The sequence below is a fragment of the Neopelma chrysocephalum genome, unplaced genomic scaffold (genome assembly GCF_003984885.1).
Source record: "Neopelma chrysocephalum unplaced genomic scaffold, ASM398488v2 Primary Assembly neopelma1_69, whole genome shotgun sequence".
Taxonomy (NCBI): Eukaryota; Metazoa; Chordata; class Aves; order Passeriformes; family Pipridae; genus Neopelma; species Neopelma chrysocephalum.
In genome coordinates this window covers 6,507,978-6,530,284 of record NW_020897729.1, presented here as the reverse complement: position 1 = coordinate 6,530,284, position 22,307 = coordinate 6,507,978, and the positions used below count along the sequence as shown (strand labels likewise).

At 37.9% G+C, this 22,307-nt stretch overlaps 1 protein-coding gene across 6 annotated transcripts in view; it reads left to right on the top strand.

Annotated features, from left to right (window-relative positions):
* The window catches only part of NAALADL2 (N-acetylated alpha-linked acidic dipeptidase like 2), a 457,652-nt gene that overhangs the window by 31,357 nt on the left and 403,988 nt on the right, over window positions 1-22,307 (top strand). For 5 of the 6 annotated variants that reach the window (XM_027685645.1, XM_027685646.1, XM_027685647.1 and 2 more), the window contains one exon: window positions 18,541-18,603. Coding sequence is in view for 1 of the 6 variants with exons in the window: in XM_027685644.1 (XP_027541445.1) it covers window positions 18,573-18,603 (31 nt within the window). In the remaining 5 variants the exon portion in view is untranslated. Of the gene's footprint in view, window positions 1-13,435; window positions 13,508-18,540; window positions 18,604-22,307 lie in introns of those variants that run through there. The other variant, XM_027685650.1, reaches the window with a different exon arrangement.

The window sequence follows — 22,307 nt, the reverse complement described above, 5'->3', positions numbered from 1 at the left end:
GCAGGCAAGAGTTACTTCCCTGAAGTTTCTTGTTGTACTTTGGCAAGACAGGACTGGGGTGAGGCTGACTGATCTCAAGTTTCTGCACCTTTATTCTTGCCTTTTTACAGATAAGTGTTAGACTTGATTCTTCTGGTCTTTATGACTTATTTCAGTCGCCACAGCTTTGTGAAGCTGATAGAGAACAGTCTCCTGGTGACACCAGACAGCTCCTTCAACACCTGGGGACACATCCCATCTACTGTCACAGTTGCTTCTTTACAGTCAATCTGACACACTTCATGGGCACTAAATTTGATACAAGCCCCCACCCCTCAGGAGAAATAGTTGGCAGATGATTAATTTTCCTATTTGTCTTTTAATGTGAAATTCGAAATCCATTGGTCATGCCAATTTTGGGGAAAAATGAATTTGTCAGTAAAGTCTCTGAGGCATTTGTAGGTGGGAGCTGCAGGCTGCATTGAAACATTAAATTATTAAACACGGCTTTTTACAAATGTGTTCCAAGGCATTTACATCTACGAATCACAAACACCATGCTGGGTGAGACTGAGGGCAGGAATTTACACTGTATTGCCGTCCACAGTAGTTGCCTTTCACTATTCCCTTTCTTAGTCTGTTGGTGTTTCTTTTTTTTAATGACAATATTTAGGCATGTAAAAAACCCATATTTTCCTTGTGGTGATTTGCTTCAATAACTTTATTTTAGTACTGTTTTAGCAGGAACAAATTCGTGTGAACTCTGGCACAGAATAATTTCTTGCATGAATATTTGAAAGTGCAATTAGAGGGTAGCAAGAAATATTGAACTGCTTGAGATACACACCTTGTATCCACAACAAATAAAGCATTATGCTGGGGACTTACAGAATTTCATAAGCTTCCTGTTGATACTGGCAGTTGGTGAGGGAACCATTGCAGAGCATCTGCTGTGTGAAGGAGCTACCTCTGAGGAGGAAACTGGAACCTTGGAGGGGTCACCTGTAAAAGTGAAATGTCCTGTGCCTCTGGCTCTAGGCTGTCTGAGGCTGAGATATGGAAGCCTATTAAAATATTTGTGGATTTACTCATTTAGAGGTCTCTAAGAATACCTGTGGAAGAAAGTAGTGGATGGATCGGGCTGCTGCTTCCCTCAACTATTAAAGGAGAGAGTTGGGACACTGTGCCCTTTTCTGCATCCTGTAAATGGGCTGTAGCAGCCATTTGGACCATCAAGGGGGGGGAAAAAGGAAAAAAGTTCTGAACAAATAGGGGAGAGAGTTACATGGGGTCAGAACAGTGCCTCTGAAATTGTTTTTTCAGAACAGCAAGTGCTGCCTTACTGCATATTTTTACTGTATCAATTGAGAATAAAGGCTGTACATTGTTGTTTATATAAGTGCTTCCACAAGACAGGCATGTGCTGAAGTATTTCGAGAAGCCTGGTCATGTTTTCAGACCAAAGTATTGGCCTGGAGCTGGTATGTGAGCATATGCTCAACATGCTGAACCAGTGGTTATTCAGTATTTCTTAGTTGCAGACAAGCATGCAGAAGTATTCTGTTTTCTCCCAGGATGGAATGAGAATAAATGCAAGGATATTTTTAAGTCAAATTGAATTCTTGTTTTCCTACCAGCTAATCACATGTATTAGATGCTTGCTGAGTGTCTGCTGTTTGAAAAACAGATACAACATGGGCAAGTACGTCTGGCACGAGCCAGATGGTTTGATTTGTCTTCATGGAAATAGTGAAAAAAATATATATAGTGAGCAAAGAGGCTGTGGAGAATGTGGTGGAAAATAAAATTTGCTTCTCTACTTCTGATCAATTATTAGACTTTAAAATTTTAATACAGAGCTTTCCTTGACTATAGAGTTGTGGCTTCTTTTCAAGTGTTTCGTCCACCTACGTGTAACGCTTTGAAAATTATTAGTTTGGGATGTACTTTCTTACTTTCATCCTTGGTAAAAAAAAGGGTTTTTTCTTCATGTTTTCTAACAGCTGTTTTTCATAAGTGTGTGTGGATAAATACTTATTTCCCTGTGGTCTAGCTGGCTTCTCTAACATATACTCTACCATAACAAAAAGTGATTCTGCATGCACACTTCATTCTTGGTGTGATTTGTATGCCAGCACTTGGGTCTAGATTTTGAAGTTGAGTGGATAATTAGCTTTGAAACTATGAAAGTGTAAATTCATTAGATTTGCATGTGTGTCTTCCATGGGTTTCAGTTTTCAAACCAGCTTTAAAGAACACTTCAGTTTTCTGGAGAAAAACATGTCTGCTCTGCAGGAAAAAGCGATTTTACTTAAAAAGAGAAAAAAAAAATGAGTGTACGAAGATCCAGCACTTCAGAACCAAAAATTACCCGGAACAAAAGATTTTCCTGGGATGTGTGTTCAAACATAGGATACTTCTAATGTGAGTTTTGTTTTGTTTAGTTTTTTTTTTTTTTTTGGTAAAGTTATTGTTATTTTCTTCCTTTTTGTTTGTGAAAAGGAACAGACTGCTGTTTTGTTTTGTTGAGTAATGTACGGATGGTTCTTGCACGAAAAACTTATCAATGTACTTCTGAGTACAGGGAACTGAAATGAAATACACATTTTCATGTATGTAGTGGTTATATAGTGGTGTATGTAAACACAGAAAAGTTTATTTATGTGTGTACAGTCTTGATCAGATAGGCTTGTGGCTTCTGAATTTGTAAGTAGTTCCAGAAAGTTTGTAGAGAATATTTATAGGAGTTTTTCTGAGTGCCAGTCCTAAGAGGGATGTGAGATGAAATGCGCATTTCTTGGGAAATATAAAGTTTGAACAGTTATGGAGCTGTTATTTGAAGTTATGTGAAAGTAACCTGAGATGGTCTCCCTTTTGAAATGGGTATTAGTTTTCTCTTATATACTCTGTGAGTGAAACCTGCTTGTTGTCTAGTTGCTGATAGATCAGGGCTCTGTAAAGTTGGCTTTGTGTGTTCTATGTCAGAGCAGACCTTTTGAAGGTTTTGGAAGGGTGGGGTGAAGTTTTGAGGGAGCTGTTATCAAGTCTTCCTTCCACTAAAAGATTTGTGTTCCGGTACTTGAAAGGAAGGGAAAAAGTGTTAGTGAATATCAAATTATAGTTATTTTAAGTAAAATACTTGCTCTTGATGCTGCTCCTTAATGGGGAATTGTTTGTTGTTCACTGATTTGTGCAAGCATAAATGAGAGACTTGAAAAAACTTAACTCTTCTGTCTTTTTCAAGATTAACTATATTTTTGGAAAATACTACTGATGTATAAAGGCTGCTTTCTGCTCTTTGTTTCTCTTGTTTTTTCTTTATAGAATAAAGTACCTTTCTAGATGTATAATAGGTTCTAAGTAGCAAAGCCTTAGTAATTTTTTCCTTTTTCTAGCAGATACTTTGTGTGATTCAGTTTTGAAGTCTAATTCTTTCTACGTTTAATGGAGACATTTCTTTTTTTGCTTGAAACAAGTTAATTAATGACACTTCCTAGAAAGATGAGATAGAAGTGTTAGCAAAAAAGGGGGAAAATTTACTTGACCTTTAATGCGTAATTTTTTCAGTACCAGTTCAAAAGTCTGAGAATCACTGATGTCCTGAGAAGGCATAAAAGTGCCAGTGTAAAAGATATATCAAAGTAATTCAGTTTTTTGGAGTTGAAATAAATGTGATTTAAAGAGGAACTGTCAAGATACTTAGATCTTAAAACTACTTTAGTGGAAATTTGATTTTTATTCAGTTAGAGGCTTGCATTTACACTGTTGGTTCTGGAATAAATTAACTGAAAGCTGTAGAAAAACTCAGAGATTATTATTATTACAGTGCTCCCTGGCGAATATTAATCCATTTATTGTTTATCTCTTGCCTTGGAGGAATTCCATCTAGAAACTTTTATTCAATTAGCTTGTGCAATGTGAAATATTCTAACCTGCTATGTGAATCTGCTGTTATTTAAATGATTGACTGCTGATTGACACAAAGTTATACCGGTTTGTGAAGAAAAGTGGAAAAAGAACAGAATTTTCTTTGAAACTATATGGAGGAAATTGCCTTACAGTGATATGAGATGTGCCTCACAAACTGTCTTAAAATGCAGACTGACCATTGTCCTGATATGAACTGGAAACTTGGGTAGATATTAAAAAAAAAACAAACAACAATCTGGAAATAAATAAAAATGGAATAATTATTCACTGATGGAATTGTAGACACAGGAGTCTGCCAGGGACATTCTTTATGCACCAAGAAGTTCCTGAATGTACAGATTCTAATGTAAATATCACCCTAGTCTTTCCTGGTAATCTTTTCTCAGTCAGGGCTTTTCTTAAAACTTTATTTCTGCCAGTCCTGTAGGCACTGACTGAACTGTAACATGCAGTACTGGGGGTGTGATTTCTGTTTCACAACACTTTTTTAATCCTTGCTGGACTAATCAGGTCCTGCAGAGATCTGTGCTGTGTTTTGTTAGCTGTTGCAGCAGGTTAAAAATTAAAAGGAAGTGCCAGTGAAAACTAATTTAATCAGGAGTACTTTCTGCAGACTCAGTACTGAGTCTGGTTTATCAGGACTTGATAGTAAGAACAGGAATACCAAGTAAAGAGGGGTTCAGTGTTTATCTAAGATACTGTTAAGATGAGAGATTTCTAGATCCTTTCCAGGGTACATTTTTGAAGGCTGTTAGCATTTTTGTAGCATTTGAGTCTTTTTATGTGCTCTCTTGGCTGTGTCGAGTAGAGTGAACAGCAGGTCAGACTTGAACAAAATAAATATACTCAGCCTAAAAATTGCAGGATTTTGCAATCAATGTCATGAAGTTAAACTATTAGAAAATTTGTGGGGGTTGGTTTGTTTGTTTTTGTCTTCCTTTAATGAATTATAGATTAATATTGCAACTATTTTTTTAAAAAATAGCCTGCTACTAAAAGATATGCTCTAGTTTTTAAACTTGTAAATTATTTTCATTAACAGCCTATTGTCTTTCTAGGCAAGATTTATCCCTCCCCCTCCCAGCCACTAACTTTATTTCTGTTGTTTATATTAAGGCTACTTCTGACATTGTTTTGAGCACCATTTTCCAAGGTGGGGATGTGTGAGTGTATTAAGCAAAATAAGAGTGTGTACTGATGCAGAATGACCCTGAGGTGTCTGAGGTGCTCAGGTTTTGTAGTGGCTGCTTTAGTCAAGCCAGTTTGGGGACAGTGCAACTGAGATCTCTGGATTTGCAGGTTGACCACACAGTCAGGGCTCTTGCTCAGCAAAGCATTCATATTTAACATTATATGCTTTCCTCTGCTAATTCAACAAATTAATGAAGAGTGTTTGCTGAAGTCTCACGGACTTCACTTCCTTGGGAGGAGATAATTATTCTCTTTTCATGAATAAAGATCTGTGGTCACTGACAAGCTCAGATGCTGCACAAATGGCTGAAATAAAATTTGGAATAGGCAGGGCTGCCCATTTGGTGAGCTCTGAGTGCTTTAACAGTCGGTTTGACCTTTCCTAGTTGAAGGTCAAGAGCTGATGTGAAGAGCCCCAGTTCTCACACGTGCAGAGCCCCTTCCATGTGGTCCTTATGCCTGTTAGTCCTTGTGGCCTAAGAGCAGTGCTTGGAATTTTGAACTGAGGCTGCCACAGTAATGTGAGAGTACAGAACTTGTGTTGTCTTGCATCAGCAGCATCAAAGACATTTTTTTAGTTGATAGTAAAAGATGCTCTGAGGAGGAGAGGATGGGGTCTTTGTCTTCTTGTTCCACTGCTAGAATATCATATGCAGAATACACTGTTGTAAAGTTGGGCTGCAGTAACAAGTACTTAAAAAAGTGTGAGTTCTTGAGACACATAAGCACATTGGTATAGTGGAATGGTAAAGTGGGATTTGGTTAAAAAAAAAAAAGGCAAAGGAAGCTGGAATGCATTTTTATTGCATTCTTCATGTCAAGAGTAGCTTTCTGAATTTGATTCTCAGTGAGAATTTTTGAAAATTTCATGTATAAGTAACAAAGACTCATAAATAGTTTATTTCAGTTTGTTTTTTCATGATCTATGCATGATTTTATTAGCTTTAGGCAAGTGCATAAGGATTCAAACAGGCTTTTTTTTCTAAAATTCAACTCATAGTATGATATAAGTTTTTTTTTCCTTTTAACAAGCAGAGATCTTACTTAGCAGAGATTGCTAGAGAGCTTCAGCTGCACACATCTGTACTTCATGCCTGTTCCCATCCAAATATGTCAATTTTTATACTTCAGTGGACTTGAGGTCAGACCTGCTGTAATCTTGGTAGTTATAAGAGAATTAATTTGGTGGAAAGAAATGCGTAGGAAGACTTGAGTGTTTTATGCTGTTGTTTTGAGTAATGCAGACTTGATTAATACAACTTAGTTGTGTCCTTTTTTGTTTTGTGGTGTCCCCCCATCACATGATATGCTTTGACTGGCACAAATGGTCACCAACAGAGCTAAGTTAATCATCTTATGGAATGAGTCCAGTTTGAAAGGTGAATGAGAAAATGGAAAACCCAAACCCCAAATAACCCTGTTTCTAATGTAGCTTATAATAGCTTATTTATATATTACTGAGATATAGATTCTCCAAATTAATTCCAAGTTAATTGAAAAATATACTGGAATCAGAATTAGAATATGAAGAACAGAGCTAATATTTTATTTGAACAGAAGTTATATAGTTCTGCAAACTCTGTGTGGTTAAGCCTGCATTACATCTACATAAAGTTAAGCAGGATTGATGCTGTGCAGCCGTATTCCTTACCTGCTGGAGCTACCCAGGGGGCTGGAATTCCCTGTGCTTACTGTGTGCTGATTTCATGGTGATGCTCAATGTGTTAATGGACCAGCAGATGTTAAAAGCAACTTTCCATGGGTTGTAAGCCAGGAAACACAAAACTGGGAGTTCTGTCAAAGCTGGGAATAGGCTCTATGGGAGTTCTTCAGCATTATCTGTTGTTCTCTAGACCGTGTGGCTGTTGGAAATGTAGGCATGAACCTTTAAGGGAATTGTCTCAGTTTTTTTAGGAGTGGAAGTTGTTGTTTTGTTTATTTGGGTTTTGGGGGGGTTTGTTTGTTTATTTGTTTTCTTTAAATATTTTCTCTTCACAAAGAAAATGTCTGGAATATGAATATCAAACTAAACAGAAGAGAGAATGAACTTGGAATTGGAAGACTTGGTAAATTTTCAAATGTAGCCACTGTTCCCCTGTATGGCCTTGGCCAAGGCTACTTTTCTTTCCTGGGCTTTCAATTCCCTGCATATAAAATGAGTGATGTTATGCTGTCTTTCTAAAGAAATTTCAGAAAATGCAATAAAAAGCAGTGAATTAGATCTGAGACTTACAGTTTTGTACAGTCATATGACTTTAGAAACCTTACTGTGTCACTCTAGTTATCAGCTGAAGTTCTAATCTCATTGAGTGAATGATGAAGCTTATTCTCAATGGCAGTCGATATCTTGCCAGATATTTCATTCTTGATACAGTTGCTAGGATAATAAATATTTCAAAGTAGAGTTAAAGAAGACAAAGGAAAGGCAATATAAGTAAATGTGAGCTTGTTTCTCTGTGCTTCCTACTGAATATTCATGGTTTGAAAAGGAAGGCTAAAAATGGGTAATTATGAAGGCAAGGACATGTTTTGTCAGGCTGTTTTAATATCCTTTGGGCTGTATTTAGTAGTAACAACATCATAGTGTCTCCAGCTTTGTGTGAACTGTAGTTTCTGATCAATGAAAATCCTTTCCACTGTGACTTCTGGTGTACCAACCTTTAATGTGTTCTTCAGCTTCTCGTTGCATAAGCTCTAACTAGAAGAACATTAGAAGAAAAATCTTTTTTGGTAATGAGGAAAGCTCTGCAAACATTTACATGCATGTCACATACAATTCCTACATCAGGATTGCTTGGGGGACAGTATTTTTTAGTCAGAGGACTGCCACAAAATGTTTTTTTTTTGCAAAAGAGTGCTTTGGTTCACCACCAAAGGCAGAAAAACTTAATTGAAAGCACGTTTTTGGATCTGTTTGTGTTTAGTTACATACTTGTATTTTAGATATTTTCCTTGTGAGCAGAGGATATTTGAAAAGAAAAAGAAAAAAAACCCCACCAACACTTAAGAAATAGGAAGTGCTGTTCCAGAATGATCACTGGGAGGAGCTGTTTATTACAGCTTTTATTCATTAATCAATGGCAAAGAAATGATGAGAGAGTAGGAAGGTGATGTGGAGGCAAACATACTATTGGGGAATACTCTCCTTTAGTAGAAAGTGATCAATTGCTTTTATTTAAAAAAAAACCAACTGTTGATCTCAAGGGAAAGTACTAATGCACTAAAATTTTAATTTCTATTGTATATTAACTGTAAAACAGAAGTGCAGTTGGGCCATCTCATGCCTGGTGGGAACGCACTGAACAGGTTGTAGTTGTCCAGCTGTCCATTAACACACTGGAGAGCTCATGAGTTCCAAAGAAGACAAGATAACTGTTCCTGCCATTGGAGTACTGAAAGGATCTTCGACAGTAATCCTACCTAGAAAGTAACCCACCTCACAGAGATGATTTGTGTTTGTATCCTGATGTGATCGAGTTGAAAGGGGAAAAATCTCTTTGTAAAAATTCTCCACCACTATCTCCATAATCTCTATTTGAGTGAGCGTCAGCCAAGTGAGAAAATGAAAAATTATAACCTGCCAAGCATCAGTGGCAGACTGAAATGAAAAAATTGCAAGTTAATAACAGCGATGCCTCCAAAAAATTTGCTGGCCAATTTAACATTGCTTTGTCCAAGGTCACATCTTGCAGCTGATTATTATTAGTAATTTGCAGATGAGGACTTTCTACCTTTGTTATGGCAAGTGAAGATCAGGGAAACACCAGGTGCTGTTTAAAACTCAAGGTTATCAATCTCTTCAGATCAAAAGTAAGTCCTGTTCCCTGCTTATTTGCTTAAGACTGGGCACAGAAATTATTTCCACTGTAGTGAAGTGGGACATCTATGCTATCCTTTATGGCAGTGATAAAGTCAACACAATGTAAAAACTCACAGTAGAGTGAGGTTAATGAAGGGATTAAAACCAGGAAAAACTAAACCTTGCCCGAGGTTGTTCTGGAGCAGACTCTTGATAATGTTCATGTGGTTTTTACATAATAGTGTTAAAAGATGATGTTGCCTGTTTTTGAGGTTTCTTAATGAGTGTGGACCTATTGCAAACTAGTACACAAGACTTCATGTAAGCTGTGTCCTGTGAAATAAGTAAAGCATGTTACTGGAATCCAAGGTGTGAAAACCATTAGTGATCTGTAGCAGCACTTAATTTCCTCCAGCACAATCTGCTCAATCAATTTAATATTAGAGGGTAAGCCTTGCTACAGCATTTGCAAAGTGTTGGCACACTGTCACTTATTTAAAAGACCATCATTCAACAATTGGAATGTATCATTAGTGTGTGGAAGCTCCTGCGCTGGGCCTGCAGGGCAAGGGGAAACCCTCTGTGCAGTTGTTTTCATGTGGTTCTGTGGTTCTTTTAATGAAGGACGTGCAACATCCTGATATGCTGAGTGTACACGGTGGTTCTAGGGAGATTTTGTGGTCTGGTGATTCAAAAATCTTGTCTGTGGGTAGTTGTTTTTCAGCCACTGAGTTGTTGCTGTGCAGAAAAGACTGTCCTGCTTCTGTCTGGTACAGAAAGTGAAGGGCACTTCTTCCTGGAAGATTGATGGAGTACCCTCTTTGTAACTGCCTTGTTTTCTAACCAAACAGGTTTTATCTGTCATTAAAATAATAAAAGTACTTGAGCAGCTCCATTCAAGGGCTGTGCAAAAGCATTCATTTTTATTCCTGTCTGTGAGCTTTGTAAACTGGGGTTATTCTGTGCTGAGATGGCTGAAAGTGTCACTGGAGTGCTTTTCATGAGCAAGAGGATTAACCTGCAAAAGGTATAGCTGGTGTTTGTTAATGATCACTGTGGTTAGAAGCCTGGGTTAAGTCTCAGCCTCTAGAACCAAGTTTTCTGGGCACATGCTCAGTAGGAACGGGAGCTGAATTCCCAGCTGTACTTCCCAGCTCTCTGTGGAAGTTCCCTATTAGATCATTCGCATCCTGTCTGGCTTCTGAGATCTGACAAGATCACAGCTTGAACTGTTTAATTTTTCTCGCTGTCATGCAATGCATCATAGTGAGTTAGTTCAATAGTCCTAATCTAATGCTTGCTGCAATGAAACTGTGAATGTATCAATCAATACTGGTTTGAGTAAGCAAAGCAAAATGAAATATTCTTTTGACAACTTCTGTCCATTTCATTATCTCCTTTTTAATCACAAAACAGTCTCTTAAAGTTTCCATACATTCTTAAACTTTGTAGTCTGTCTGCTTTCATATACATCAGGCTGATGCCAGCAGCTCTCTTCTCTCCCAAACGAGGTTCCATCTAATGCATTAAGTTAATCTGTTGCATTCCTGCAGCAGAAAGAAGCTGATTCTTTCCTGACATGTCCAGGCAGCTCTGGCAGGCAGACCTCTGGACCTACGAGCAAAAATTTCAGGGAATATGAGGCTTCAAACTTGATGTTTTATTGCCTTGTTGTTTTTCTGCCTTTGAGATACTTGCAATGCAAGCAAAGCAGAGAAGCTTTAGTGTTGCCAGTCTGTAGCATCACTCAGTCTTACCATCTAGGGTTATGTGATGTCTAACATCCAGAGACTGACAGGGTGTGCTCTGTCCTAGGCCAGTCAGAGCTGCAGTTGTTGGATTCTGTTCATGTTCAAAGTGGAGTTTTCTCACTGAACTATGTGAAGTTTTTCCCATTTATACTAAGGCTGCTTTCCATTTATGCAGGAAAAGGTTGCATCAATGTCTAACATTAAGTGTGTGTGCTGTCATATATACACTCTTTCCAGCATTTTTGTGGCAATGTAGTGGAGATTAAATTCTTTCTCTTTTTCTGTAAAACATTCCTTTAGTAAAATTTCTAGGCAATAGTTTTCTTTTAATGTTGCAAACATTAGGAGATAAACATACAGGTGAGAAGAAGAAACAAAGCATAGAGAAGATAAATACCTGTACATAGCTAGGCATGAGTTTTTCTCCACGCCTTCTGGGACAGAACTGGACTAGTTGTCCCTTTCTTCTATTTTCAGCAGCAGTGTTGGTTTAGTGTTAGTTAGTTTGTTCTGCATCCTCTCCACAGAAATTAAATGACAGGGCACAATTCCCCTGTGCTTTGTTATATGTGACCACCTGTATGGATGCATAGTCTGGATGGAGGAGAGAGCATCCAAAGCTTATGATGTGCAGTTGTAAAATTGCAGTTCTTTGCCAGCTAAGAGGTGGGTGCAGCAAGCTGTTCTCAAAATCAGGCCATTTTTCCTTGCTGTTGTGAAAAGCTGGAGCATTGACTCTCATTTTCGCCTTCAGGAGGCTTAATGCTTTAGGGCTGTCTCCAGCCAAATGCTGATAATGGGCTCTATAAGGGAACTTTTGTGCAATGATTCATTTAGCAATGAAACTGCGTGTAGCAGCAGTGGAACTGACCAAGAGAAAGGTAAGGTTAAAGAAAGTATTTAGACTTTATTTTATTTTTTTTAGAGCTTGTCAGAGCAGATTAAGGCCACTTGAACACACATTAACACTTTAAAAAAGAATCAAAAGCTGCACTTTTTTTTCCTGCAAAAATCCTCTAGAATATTTTACTTCTATTATGATTGCTTCTTTTAAAGTTTCTAGTGGCAGGTATTTATGTATGAGGCTTAACTTTTAATTGTGGAAGACGTCCAAATTGTTCATTTTAATTGACCCTTTTGACCTTAAAAGAAATGTAAATATTTGCAGACCATTGCTCTTCCTTTCGTTTTTGTTTTAAAACACTTTAAGGTAATTCACCCTGTTATCATACTTATATAAGTATTTTCCTGGTAGGCCTGTTACTTTCAGAGGCTGATAAAGAAATAGATTTCCTTTTTGAAGCTTGCATGCTGATTATTAAAGTATGTGGGAAGGAGTTCCCTGACCAATTACAAAATAATTCTTCTGCCAACAGAAAGCATAAAGTATTCTGATGACACTTATAATTGCAGTACTTCTGGAGTAATTGCCCTGGTAGTTAATTTTCATATAGTTGGAAATCATATTTGCATGTTATATTTAATGGAAAATGGCATGCTTTGATCCATGCATGTGTGGAAATACTCACTGGGTTTAACTTGAGAGCAGATGTGTATTTACTTTGCAGGTAAGCAAACATTCAGGTATCTCAATCAGGCAAATGCATTTTAATATCCCTTGTATGTGATGGCACATCCCTGTACAGCTGCGCTTTTCCAAGTCACAGCCGGCCCAAGTAGTGATGGATGCTGGATGCTCAGTGTTAATCCAGTGTATCAGATTCCAGTGATTACAGAGTTTTGAATAGTGCCAGAAACCGGTTTGTGGTCAGACTTTGGCCTCTGTGTCCTTAGATTCATTTGCTGATGTTGCCTCTCTTTAGTTACATGATACGTGTTTCTACCAGGTAAGGCTCTTCCAGAGAAAAAGGAAATGAGTGTCACAGCTTTGCATAGCTGCCCTTTCCTTAGCTTTTGCTTTCCTTTGGCAAAGAGATGATTGACTTTTTCATATGTAACTGAAGACAGGTGGTTTATCAAGTGCTAAAACCTGAAGTAGGAAGGACATCTCTGCACAGGATGAAGATTAAAAATGTGGTGGTGCATTAGCACAGAATGAGAAGGCAGATCCCTGAGTAAAAGTAAATAAATAAATAAACCAACAAAAAAGTTCAAACACCAATGTCTGTGTGGGTGTGTTTTGCCTGTATTAAAGTCAGGCTTGGAAGTTAAAACTAAAATAAACAAAGCTTTTCCTGTGATGGACTTGGGTATTCTATAAAGTCTTTTTAGTAGATTTTACCTTGTATCTTGAGGTTAAATTACCCCAATAAAAATAATTCCTTTGTGTGCTTTCTGGATATGAAGTTTAATCAAACTGTCTTGGAAAGTAGCCTGGGACTAATATGAGCATTTTCTTGATGTGGTGTCTACACATTTTGTTTCACAGGAGAGGAGGAAAGGACTGTGGTCATTCCCTTGTTGCATGGGAAAGAGATACCTAAAGTATGTTATCAACACTAGATTTTTCTGCAACTTCTTTACAGTGTTTTTTTTAAATCAAATTCTCAGCTAAAAATACTATCCAATGTGTAGAACAATTGCTAAATTAGCAGATATTAATATGCAGTGATTGTAAATAGAAATGAAGCTGGGTGTGGAAGAATTCTTAGTGTGTGTAAATCAGTATTATCATCTGACCTCAGTTTTTCTCCATTTTCTTATCTTCCAAAAGCCTTCTGCTTAGCAGCTCAGTGTAATGATTTATCTTTCAGATAGGTCCAGGCACTTGCTCTGTACAGTTCTTGATCCTTCTGCTGTGCTTTGTCATCAGCCAAAATGCTGCCCTGTCCTTGCACTGCATGAGGCTGCCCCAGTATAACTTGTGATCAGACTGGAACTGGCAACTGGAGTGAAGGTTTGGTTGTATGAGCAGAAATGGGGGCTGGAGTGAAACTCCAGTTTGTACATCCAGTGGGTGGGAGCTCATTTTGGTTGTTATGAAGCCAGGGTAATCATTCAACACATAGAAGACTGAACTAGCCAGTCATCCTAAAGGTGTCTGTCTTTCTAGGGTGTAAATTTTTTAAAAGCAGTTTCTTTTGCAACAATGCATTCTGGTTTTTATTTCGTGTTCAGGATAAAAATGTGTGTGACCTTGATAGAATAAAAAAAAAAAGTATAAGAACAAATTCCATTGCATAAAAGTACATCTGAAAAGTTAAATAAAAAATCCTTTCCTGGAGATTAAGTTTGCTGCCTTTCTCCTCCCTTTTAAACATACTCTTTACATGATGCTTAAGCTTTCAAGTCAAAGTTACGAGGTGCTTTAGCCGGGCTTGAGCCTGAGAACAAGACCCAAACCAGGACAATAACAAAATGACACAAAGATTGACTTCACCGTGCTTGCTGGATGAAGTGAAAACTGCTGAAATATAAATCCTATATCCTGGGATTTCACTGCCTGCTGGAACTAATCTCATTAACTTAAAACCACCTGAGGCTTAAGAGACATATACACTGCTGTGAGAAATTATATTTATCTCATCCTAGGGGGAAATCCTTTCCCTCCCCCAGCTTACCTTACTTTTGACTTTGTCATTCTTGAATTACCAGGTCATTTCTCCCCCATGGGAAAGTCGTCATAGCTCACAGCAATGCAATTACTGTATCTGAAGTTCACTGCTGTATGAATGCTGAGATCACTGTTTGAGGTTTTTCTTAAATAATTTCCTAAAGAAAACAAAGACTGGAAAAATAATAGGTTAGCAGTTTACTTAAAGTTCCTCCAGAGCTACAGGAAAGGATTCCAGAATTAAAAACACACCGTAAGGAAAACAGCTTACTGCAAACATTTGGGTGTTTATTGCCTTTGTAAACCAAACACTGAGTTTTCTTTAACCATTAAAGTTTAAGAGATTGGTGGCCTCTGATGACTGGTAATTGGATGCAGAAATTTCAGAGGTAAGGTTGCAGTTTGAAATCCCATAAGTGCTAGTGAGAGCTCTGTAGTTGTGTTGTTGATTGCTGCACCCCCATTTGGATTGAGACTAGATCCCAAATCTGCATTCCATATGAACCCCAGCCAGTAGAAATATTCCGTTTGACATGGGAGGATTTTGGATGAGGCCTTATTTGATAATCTCGTTGGACTTTGCAGCAAGGCAAAGTGACCCTGGTTCAAGTGTCTTTCAGTGTGTGTCTAATTCTGAAAAAATAAATCAGTTTTGAGTTATCCATTAACCAGCTCACATATAAAAGGATATTAAGATGAAAAGTAATGTTAAAGCAGATTGAGTGTTGAAAACCAAACTCTAAAAGCCTGATCTCTGGGATGCAGAAAGCCTTATGCAGTGAAAGCTTTTCGTGGTGAGCCTGGCCCTTGGTGTGCTGCCTCCAGAAGGGAGCCTGGAGTATGTTAGTGTTGTGAAGGTGGAAGTTACTTGCAGTGAGATAGAGATGCCAGTTTCTGTGACTAAGAGAAGTGACCACTGAGCAAAACTACACATCTTTTCTGGAAATTCCTGTTCAGCTCGAAGGATCGTTTTTGGATTTGAATGACAAGTTTGTCACAAAGTTCACAGTTTGTGAAGTTAACAGTGGCTTGTTGGCTCTGAGTCAGCATTTCAACAACCAGCCATTTAAAATGTCCTGTGCTGATAGCTTATAGGCACAACAATAAATACAGTTGCAATTCAGTCCAATTAAAGTAATAAAAATGAGAATACAGGACTTTGTTTCATCCTCATAGGATGCGTGGAGAGCGGGGATAGAAAGTTACTTTGCAACACTCTTGTCTGTGTTCTCCAACCAGCCCAGATGCAGCACCTTGCACTTGGTTTTGCTGCAGCTCATGAGGTTCCCATGGGTCCACTTCTCAATTTCCTTGTCCAGGTGCAGCAGTTAATGAGTGAACTCTGTGCAAGGCAATTTTGAACTTAAAGTTGAAAACCCAAGAACAGATTATAGTGAGCACTCCAGTGTTTTAAAAGATTTTTTTGTTCTGTGATATTTAACTGTCTTTGGGCATTCAAGTGATCCAGTCTGTTGATGTAAATGTCCCATTAAAGATATTTAAGGGCCTACAATGAAGTGTGTAAGAGCAAATAGCTAAGTGCGTTAATGTCTCTGACTGAGAACTCTGGGTAACTATAGTGCTAATTATGTGTTGTTGAGATCTTGTCTAGATGAATTTGGTCAAGTGTTTTTGTTTAATTTTATTGAGTAATGAATAAATGGTTATGGCTATTGTGTTGCTAAGAATAGAGTCTGTAGTGGTGAATGGTTGCTGAACTCTAGTGTACATTCCTTTTCAGCCCTGCATAAATGAGTACAGCATATTCTAGTTTATTTAGTGATGGACAGGCTGTTAGTTCTTAAAATAGCTCAGGAATGGGAACCCAACACCTTGAATGATTTATGTGTTTTCTTTGTAAGCTTGTTTCTGTTTTGTAACCTTTAAAATGTGGGTTTTATGAGTGGTATCATTAAAATTTATACTCCCTCTAGTATGTGATGTTAGTCATTATTGCTCTGCTGTGCCTCCAGATCACCTGTCTGAATTATAAAACAACCTTCCTTGGAGCTAAATAGTAATTTTTTTCCAAATGTGTGTTGACTTCATTATTTTTCATTGGTGCTCCCTTACTGGAGCACAGGCCAAAACTGGCCTTTTCTGCTTTCCATCCAACTGTGAGAGGTTGCTAGGAGTAACTGTATATTTCTAGGAATGAAATATGAGGGGTCTTTTAACTTAGGAGATTTGATCTCAATTGGAAGAAACTGCCAGAGAATTTGTTTTAAAGTGTACTCTGGTTTTTTTTGGTTAACTGAGATTGATATGCTCAGTAAGTGATTTAATGTTGTGCTGGGCTTTGTGACGCTAATTTAAAAGTGTTTCGGCGAAGAGTGAACCTTCAGTGAGAGAAAAAAGAAAAGCTAATACAGAAAGTGGATTACAGTCCTTGTTTCTATCAACTGAGACTCTTTGAAAGATCATACACACCAGGAAGGATATTGCAAACCATTTCAAAGTTACACCTTTAATCTGCATCCTTAACTTGAAGGTGCCAAAAAGATTTCTTCTAGGAAACTCCACAATACTCTAAAGAATTGTGTTTTTTAAACAAATTAATCAAATGGAAAATGGAAGTTTTGCTTGAGCTGTGGATTACTGCACTGGTTCTCTGAAGGCTGTCAGGCAAACTGCTCTGTAACTCATGAAGATGATCCATCTCTCTCTCCTTTTTTTCAAGCAATGAATGATCTTTATTCATGGTTTATGTAGACAGATTGTCGAGCAGATTGTGGCATAGATTAATTCATTGCAGACTCCTCAAACATGACTTACTAGCCAGCTTTCATACGGAGGTGAGATGGAGTTGTTTTCTGACCAGTATTATTGCAGATGTTTTAGTTTTTTCAAACCAAGCTTGTTTACCTAGAAATCACATTGAGTCCAACCATTAAACCTCCACTGCCCCATGTCCCCAAGTGCCACACCTACATGTCTTTTAAATACCTCTTGGCAGGGTGATTCAGCCTGGGCAGCCTGTGCCAGGGCTTGACAGACCTCTTGGTGAATTTTTTTTTTCCCCTAATATCCAATCTGAACCTCCCCCGGCACAACTTGAGGCAGTTTCCTCTTGTCCTTTTGCTTGTTACTAGGGAGAAGAGACTTGATCCCCACCTGGTTACAGCCTCCTTTCAGGTAGTTGCAGAGAGTGATAAGGTCTCCCCTGAGCCTCCTTCTCTCCAGACTAAACCAACCCCAGCTCCCTCAGCTGCTCCTCACAGGACTTGTTCTCTTGTCCCTTCACCAGCTTCATTGCTCAGAAGAGGGAGGATTGCATGCAAAAGAGATGGGATTCAGGCTTCTCTCAGCAATGCCAGTATGAGAGGTTTGGAGGGGTTTTTTTGTGTCTATGTGTTTGGGTTTTTTTTTTACGAAAAACTTCCTGTTGTAATACAAATGTTTTACTGATGTTAACAGAGGATAAAATACTAATTTCAGTGCAGCCTGAGGCTACTGTGATATATGCAGTGCTGTCATCTAGTTCCATTGAAAGATATGTGATATAGTACTAGAAAACAAGTTTGAACAACAAAAAAATGTGTTATTGCTGGAAAATGTGAGAATGAGATATCTCAGATTAGAGTAAGTGCTCTAAAGCATTAGATCCTCAAGCCAGTGGCCTCTTCTGAAATACTTGGTATCATGCTTCACATCGTTAGTTATTAAAATTCCTTGTCTGCTGCTGTTCCCAGAATGATCATTCTCTCAATATTTGCAAGGCAAGTTTCCTGTCATGTTACAAATTTCCCTATTTATTTTTGTAATAGAGAAAATCTGAGCATCCGAGGTTCCTGCATTGAACACTTTAAGCAGAAAAGCTCCTAGAGCTGGAAGGGAAGCTTTGTGGGCTTGAGCTGCTAATATCAGCTAAGGTGTATTTTAAGTCTTGTCCTCTCACCACACACACTGCAACTAGACTTTGATTAAAGTAATACTATCAGGTTGAAGTTTAATTTTCTGTGTGGTGCTTATACGTATTTAAAATCGTGAGCAGACTCCATACATAAATGTCAGTGAGATGGTGATGGAGGTGTAGGAAGAAGAGCTGTGATGCTGATTAGAGGAGGCTGACTTGAGTTTTTCATAGGGTTAATGCTTTCCAAATTGGAGGATGCAAGATTGAAAGTGAAGGGCACACTCCTTGTTGAGGGAAAGTGGTGGAGTGATCCTGATGCAGAATCTCATTAAAGCAACTGTCAGGATTCCTCTCTTTTACCATCACCTCCCCTATTCTATAAGAGTCAGCTGTCGTTTGGAGTGAGCACACTGCCAAAGATGCATTTACAAATAAATGAAAAATGTCACAATTGATTTTGCTCCTTTCAGGGGACTCTGTGTCAGCTTTGTCACAAACCCTTTGTTATTCTCTCTTTCAGATCTCTTGTCTGGACTTTGGAAATAACTTTGGATGGTTCTGGGATTCTTTCTGTTGACCCAGGGTAAGCTCCCTGGATTATGACTTTTTATTAACATTTGTGCAACAGTTAAATAACATTGACTTTTCAGTGCTTATGAAGGATGAAATGCTAGAAATCCTTACCAATTACCTGATGAGTGTGTATGGGAGCTGTATAGTACAATCCATGCTTGAGAATGCCACTAACAAAATGGATTTATTTCCTAGTTTTTCTTCTACTTGTGCATTATGGTAATTACTTTGCAAAATTTTTCATGCAGCAGTACTAGTACATAAAATATGAATAGCTGTGTGGTTTTATTTGTTTCTAAAGAATAGTTCTAAGTTTGATAGTTTTCTTCAATATAATTTCTCACTCTTTCACTGTATATTATATGGTTATTATAGTGGATATTGCTGCTTGTAAGCAGATCAAAAGTTAAGTTATTTTTCTTATGTATTTGCTGGCTGGGCAAGTGAACCTAATGCACAATATCAATCTACTCCTTTTAATGCTAAAGTATTAACACAAGAATGGGTATCCATTGAGGTGTCATTTTAAGTAATGTTTGAGATGGTTTAGATACAGCAAAGCATCTAAACTACAGTCACATCTAATAAAAATGTCTTATTTCCTCCTTGAACTTCAGGTTTTGAGATTGCAATCAAAAATACAGAGTGTTTTACTAAAGCTTCTGTGGAAGAAACTTCATTAACTTCTCTAGAAATACTCATGATCCTTTAAATACGAGCTGAAGTTGAAGACAGACCTAGTGCTACATCTAATTTTTGTTGGTTTTGTGTTTGATGTCTGAGAAGTGTAACCTGCAAATAGCAGTAGAACGGGAGTTCACCACTTTCCACTAAAAGAAATGAATTCACACCATACAGAAAGAATTGCTTTGTGATGTTTTGTGTATTTCTGAAGGGATTCTTCAATGACGATTCCCACACATTTTGCAATCTGGCAAACAGCACAAAGTTTCTATTTCAGTGCACGTTTTATGTTTTGTCACAGCATATCCTAAAACCTCGCTGTGTTTTATCACTTGCTAACAACTGATTTTTAAAAACAGAAGAACTGAAGAAAATCACTTTGTTGTTGTCCCTTTTGTACTCTGGAAAGTGCTAGGAAATTGGGGAAGGAATTGGACTCTTCAAGGGAAAACAAGAACAATTTACAGTGTCACCTGCCCTATATGGAGGTTTTGTTTCTGTTCATCTTTTATCTGGGATTGTAATGTAGCCTGATTAGCTCCACTAATTTCTTTGCATTGGTGTATGAATGTTTGTTACTGTTTAAGCATTTTTAATGCATCACATTTCATAGCTGGTTTTTACAGTTCTGGTATACTTTTGACTTAATTAAAATTAAATGTGTTGAATTTGTTTTAAAACAAATTTTGAAATTAATATTTAACATAACCATTAAATTTCCTGAAAGTTTGGAATTTTAATTTTTGTTCTTTTAACTAGAAATCAAAATTTTGTGAACTAGAACTTCCAAAGAACACCTTTAATTTGTACTTTGGATGCTGTTTTGTTTACATATTAGTAGAAACTTTGGGACAAAGCTCTCTAAGGCAATCTCTAATACTGTGTTATCAGCAGTGGGCTGCCCAATCTTACTTTTCTTCTGTTTGCATTAGAAGAAAATCTGAGATGTGAATCTACGAAGACAGAAAATGAATTCTGGCAGTGTGAAAACTGATGACAATTTCAGGGAAGGAACCAGACAGTCCAAGGCTGTTATTTGTGTAATTAATTAATAATACTGTAAACAGAGATGGAAGGAAGGAATACTGGGATGAAATAAAAGTAGAATTCTTTGCTATTAGGCCTATGCAGTCCCCAAACTCCACCCTCCCATTCCACTTTTACTTACATATAGTAAATTGTTTTGAGGTAAATCTAAATAGAAATCTGTAGCATTTCACATCTAAATGGGGCATGAACTTAATAGTAAAGCAGTGCTGCAAAGGCCAATCTAGAACACTTCTGAAATGCCTGGAGACAAAAATATGTTTAAATGTGACTTGGCAGATTTGCAGAAGCTTAGACTTTCGCTCACCGAATTTCCCAACCAAGTTTGATAATGTTACTGATGTTGATATGTCCCAGCTTCTTCTACAGAGACGGGCATACTCTGATCCATAGTGATGCATATTTAAATCTCTGTGTGCCAGCTAACTGCATATATGGGAATTAATTCCATATATTGGTCTGCATCATGAGATTTCTTTGAAGTGCTGGATGTCCCTACAAGCAATGGATGAAATGTGCTGGCTGGCAAAATCATGAGTTAGAATAAAACTTTAGTGGGAGATTGTTTAAGATTTCCATCCAGCAAATAGCAAAAATAGATTAATTAAGAAACGAGAAACATGTGGACACCACGCTGCTTATTTAGTTGACTAAGGAACTTGCAAATAGGGAATGAGCCTGGGAAGAACCAAAGGGATTTGCTCCAATGAGAACCTTTCCTGGAAGTGGGCCAGAGACAATGCTGGGCCACTAATACACATTTCCAGTAAACTTATTTTCAACCAGGAGCAAAGGAATAAGGAGGTGAACTAAGAGCTGTATCTTTCTGCATCTGTTCTTAAGCTGTAAGTGAAAATGTTTCATTTTAACTGATTGAGGTCCATCCTGTTCTGTTCCTCCCCCAAGTAATTAGACTTTGCTACTCATTATGACAGTTGTTTAGCTTTTGAACCCAGAATATTCCTGCAACCTGTTTTCATACAGAAGTGTCTCTCTTCCCTTTCAAATTAATAAAGGTGCTGTATTTCTAAGTCATGGGGGCAAGCTGGTCTCATATTTTAGCAGGATGAATCACAAACCATTCCCAGTGCCCAAATATATGACTCTTCCTAGAGCAAGATGGCTTTTCTATATATGAAGAAAATGTAATTGTGGTAGGGGGGAGGAGGGCAGGGGAAGTAAGGGAAGATAACCTGGTAAAGTAGGGAAAGATAAGATTTGGAGGAGTTCTCATTCATGAGTGTGTCAGTTAAGTTATTACAATTATTTAGGTTATTACAATTTATTATAATTTATTACTTTTAGAAGATGCATTTAAAATCCTGAAGATCATTCCTCCTTAAAATCACGCTCAGCACCTCTTCTGACTTGCACCATATTATTCCTTAAGTGTCTGTGTTATTCCATTGACTTCAGGAAGGCCACTCATGGAAAAAAGAAATTGTTACTCCTCTCTTTGTATCCGAGACTCTGCTCTGTGCTGCTGCCACCTTTCAGCTGTTAAACCATTGTCCAACTGGATTCCTGTGAAGTATTTTGTGTTGTTGCTTTATAAATAGCAAGTGCTGCAATAGAACTCATAGCAGAAAGGACACATAAAGAAGACAATGCTAACAAACAATTTGCAGCTCCTCATTGCCATGGCTGAAGGAGTTGGTTTTAGGTAATTAGCTATTCAAACAGGAATAATGAGGTAAAATGCGATTTCCTTGTTTTCATTGTGGCACGGTGGTCAAGCCTGAACCACTTAATTTTAGGGGGTGGGACAGGGCAAAGAAAATTGCTAATCACTCGGTTAATTGATCATTCTCTCACGATTGCCTCTGACTGTAATGTGTTAATGATGGTGTGAGAGATTAACCACCAGAAAATCACTGAAACTGTACAGGAACATACTGTGAAGTAGCTTGGTGGTGAAATGGTTCAATTGCTGCCAACTCAGCAGAGCAAAGGCAGGGGGGAGGAAGCTCAAGTTTTGAACCC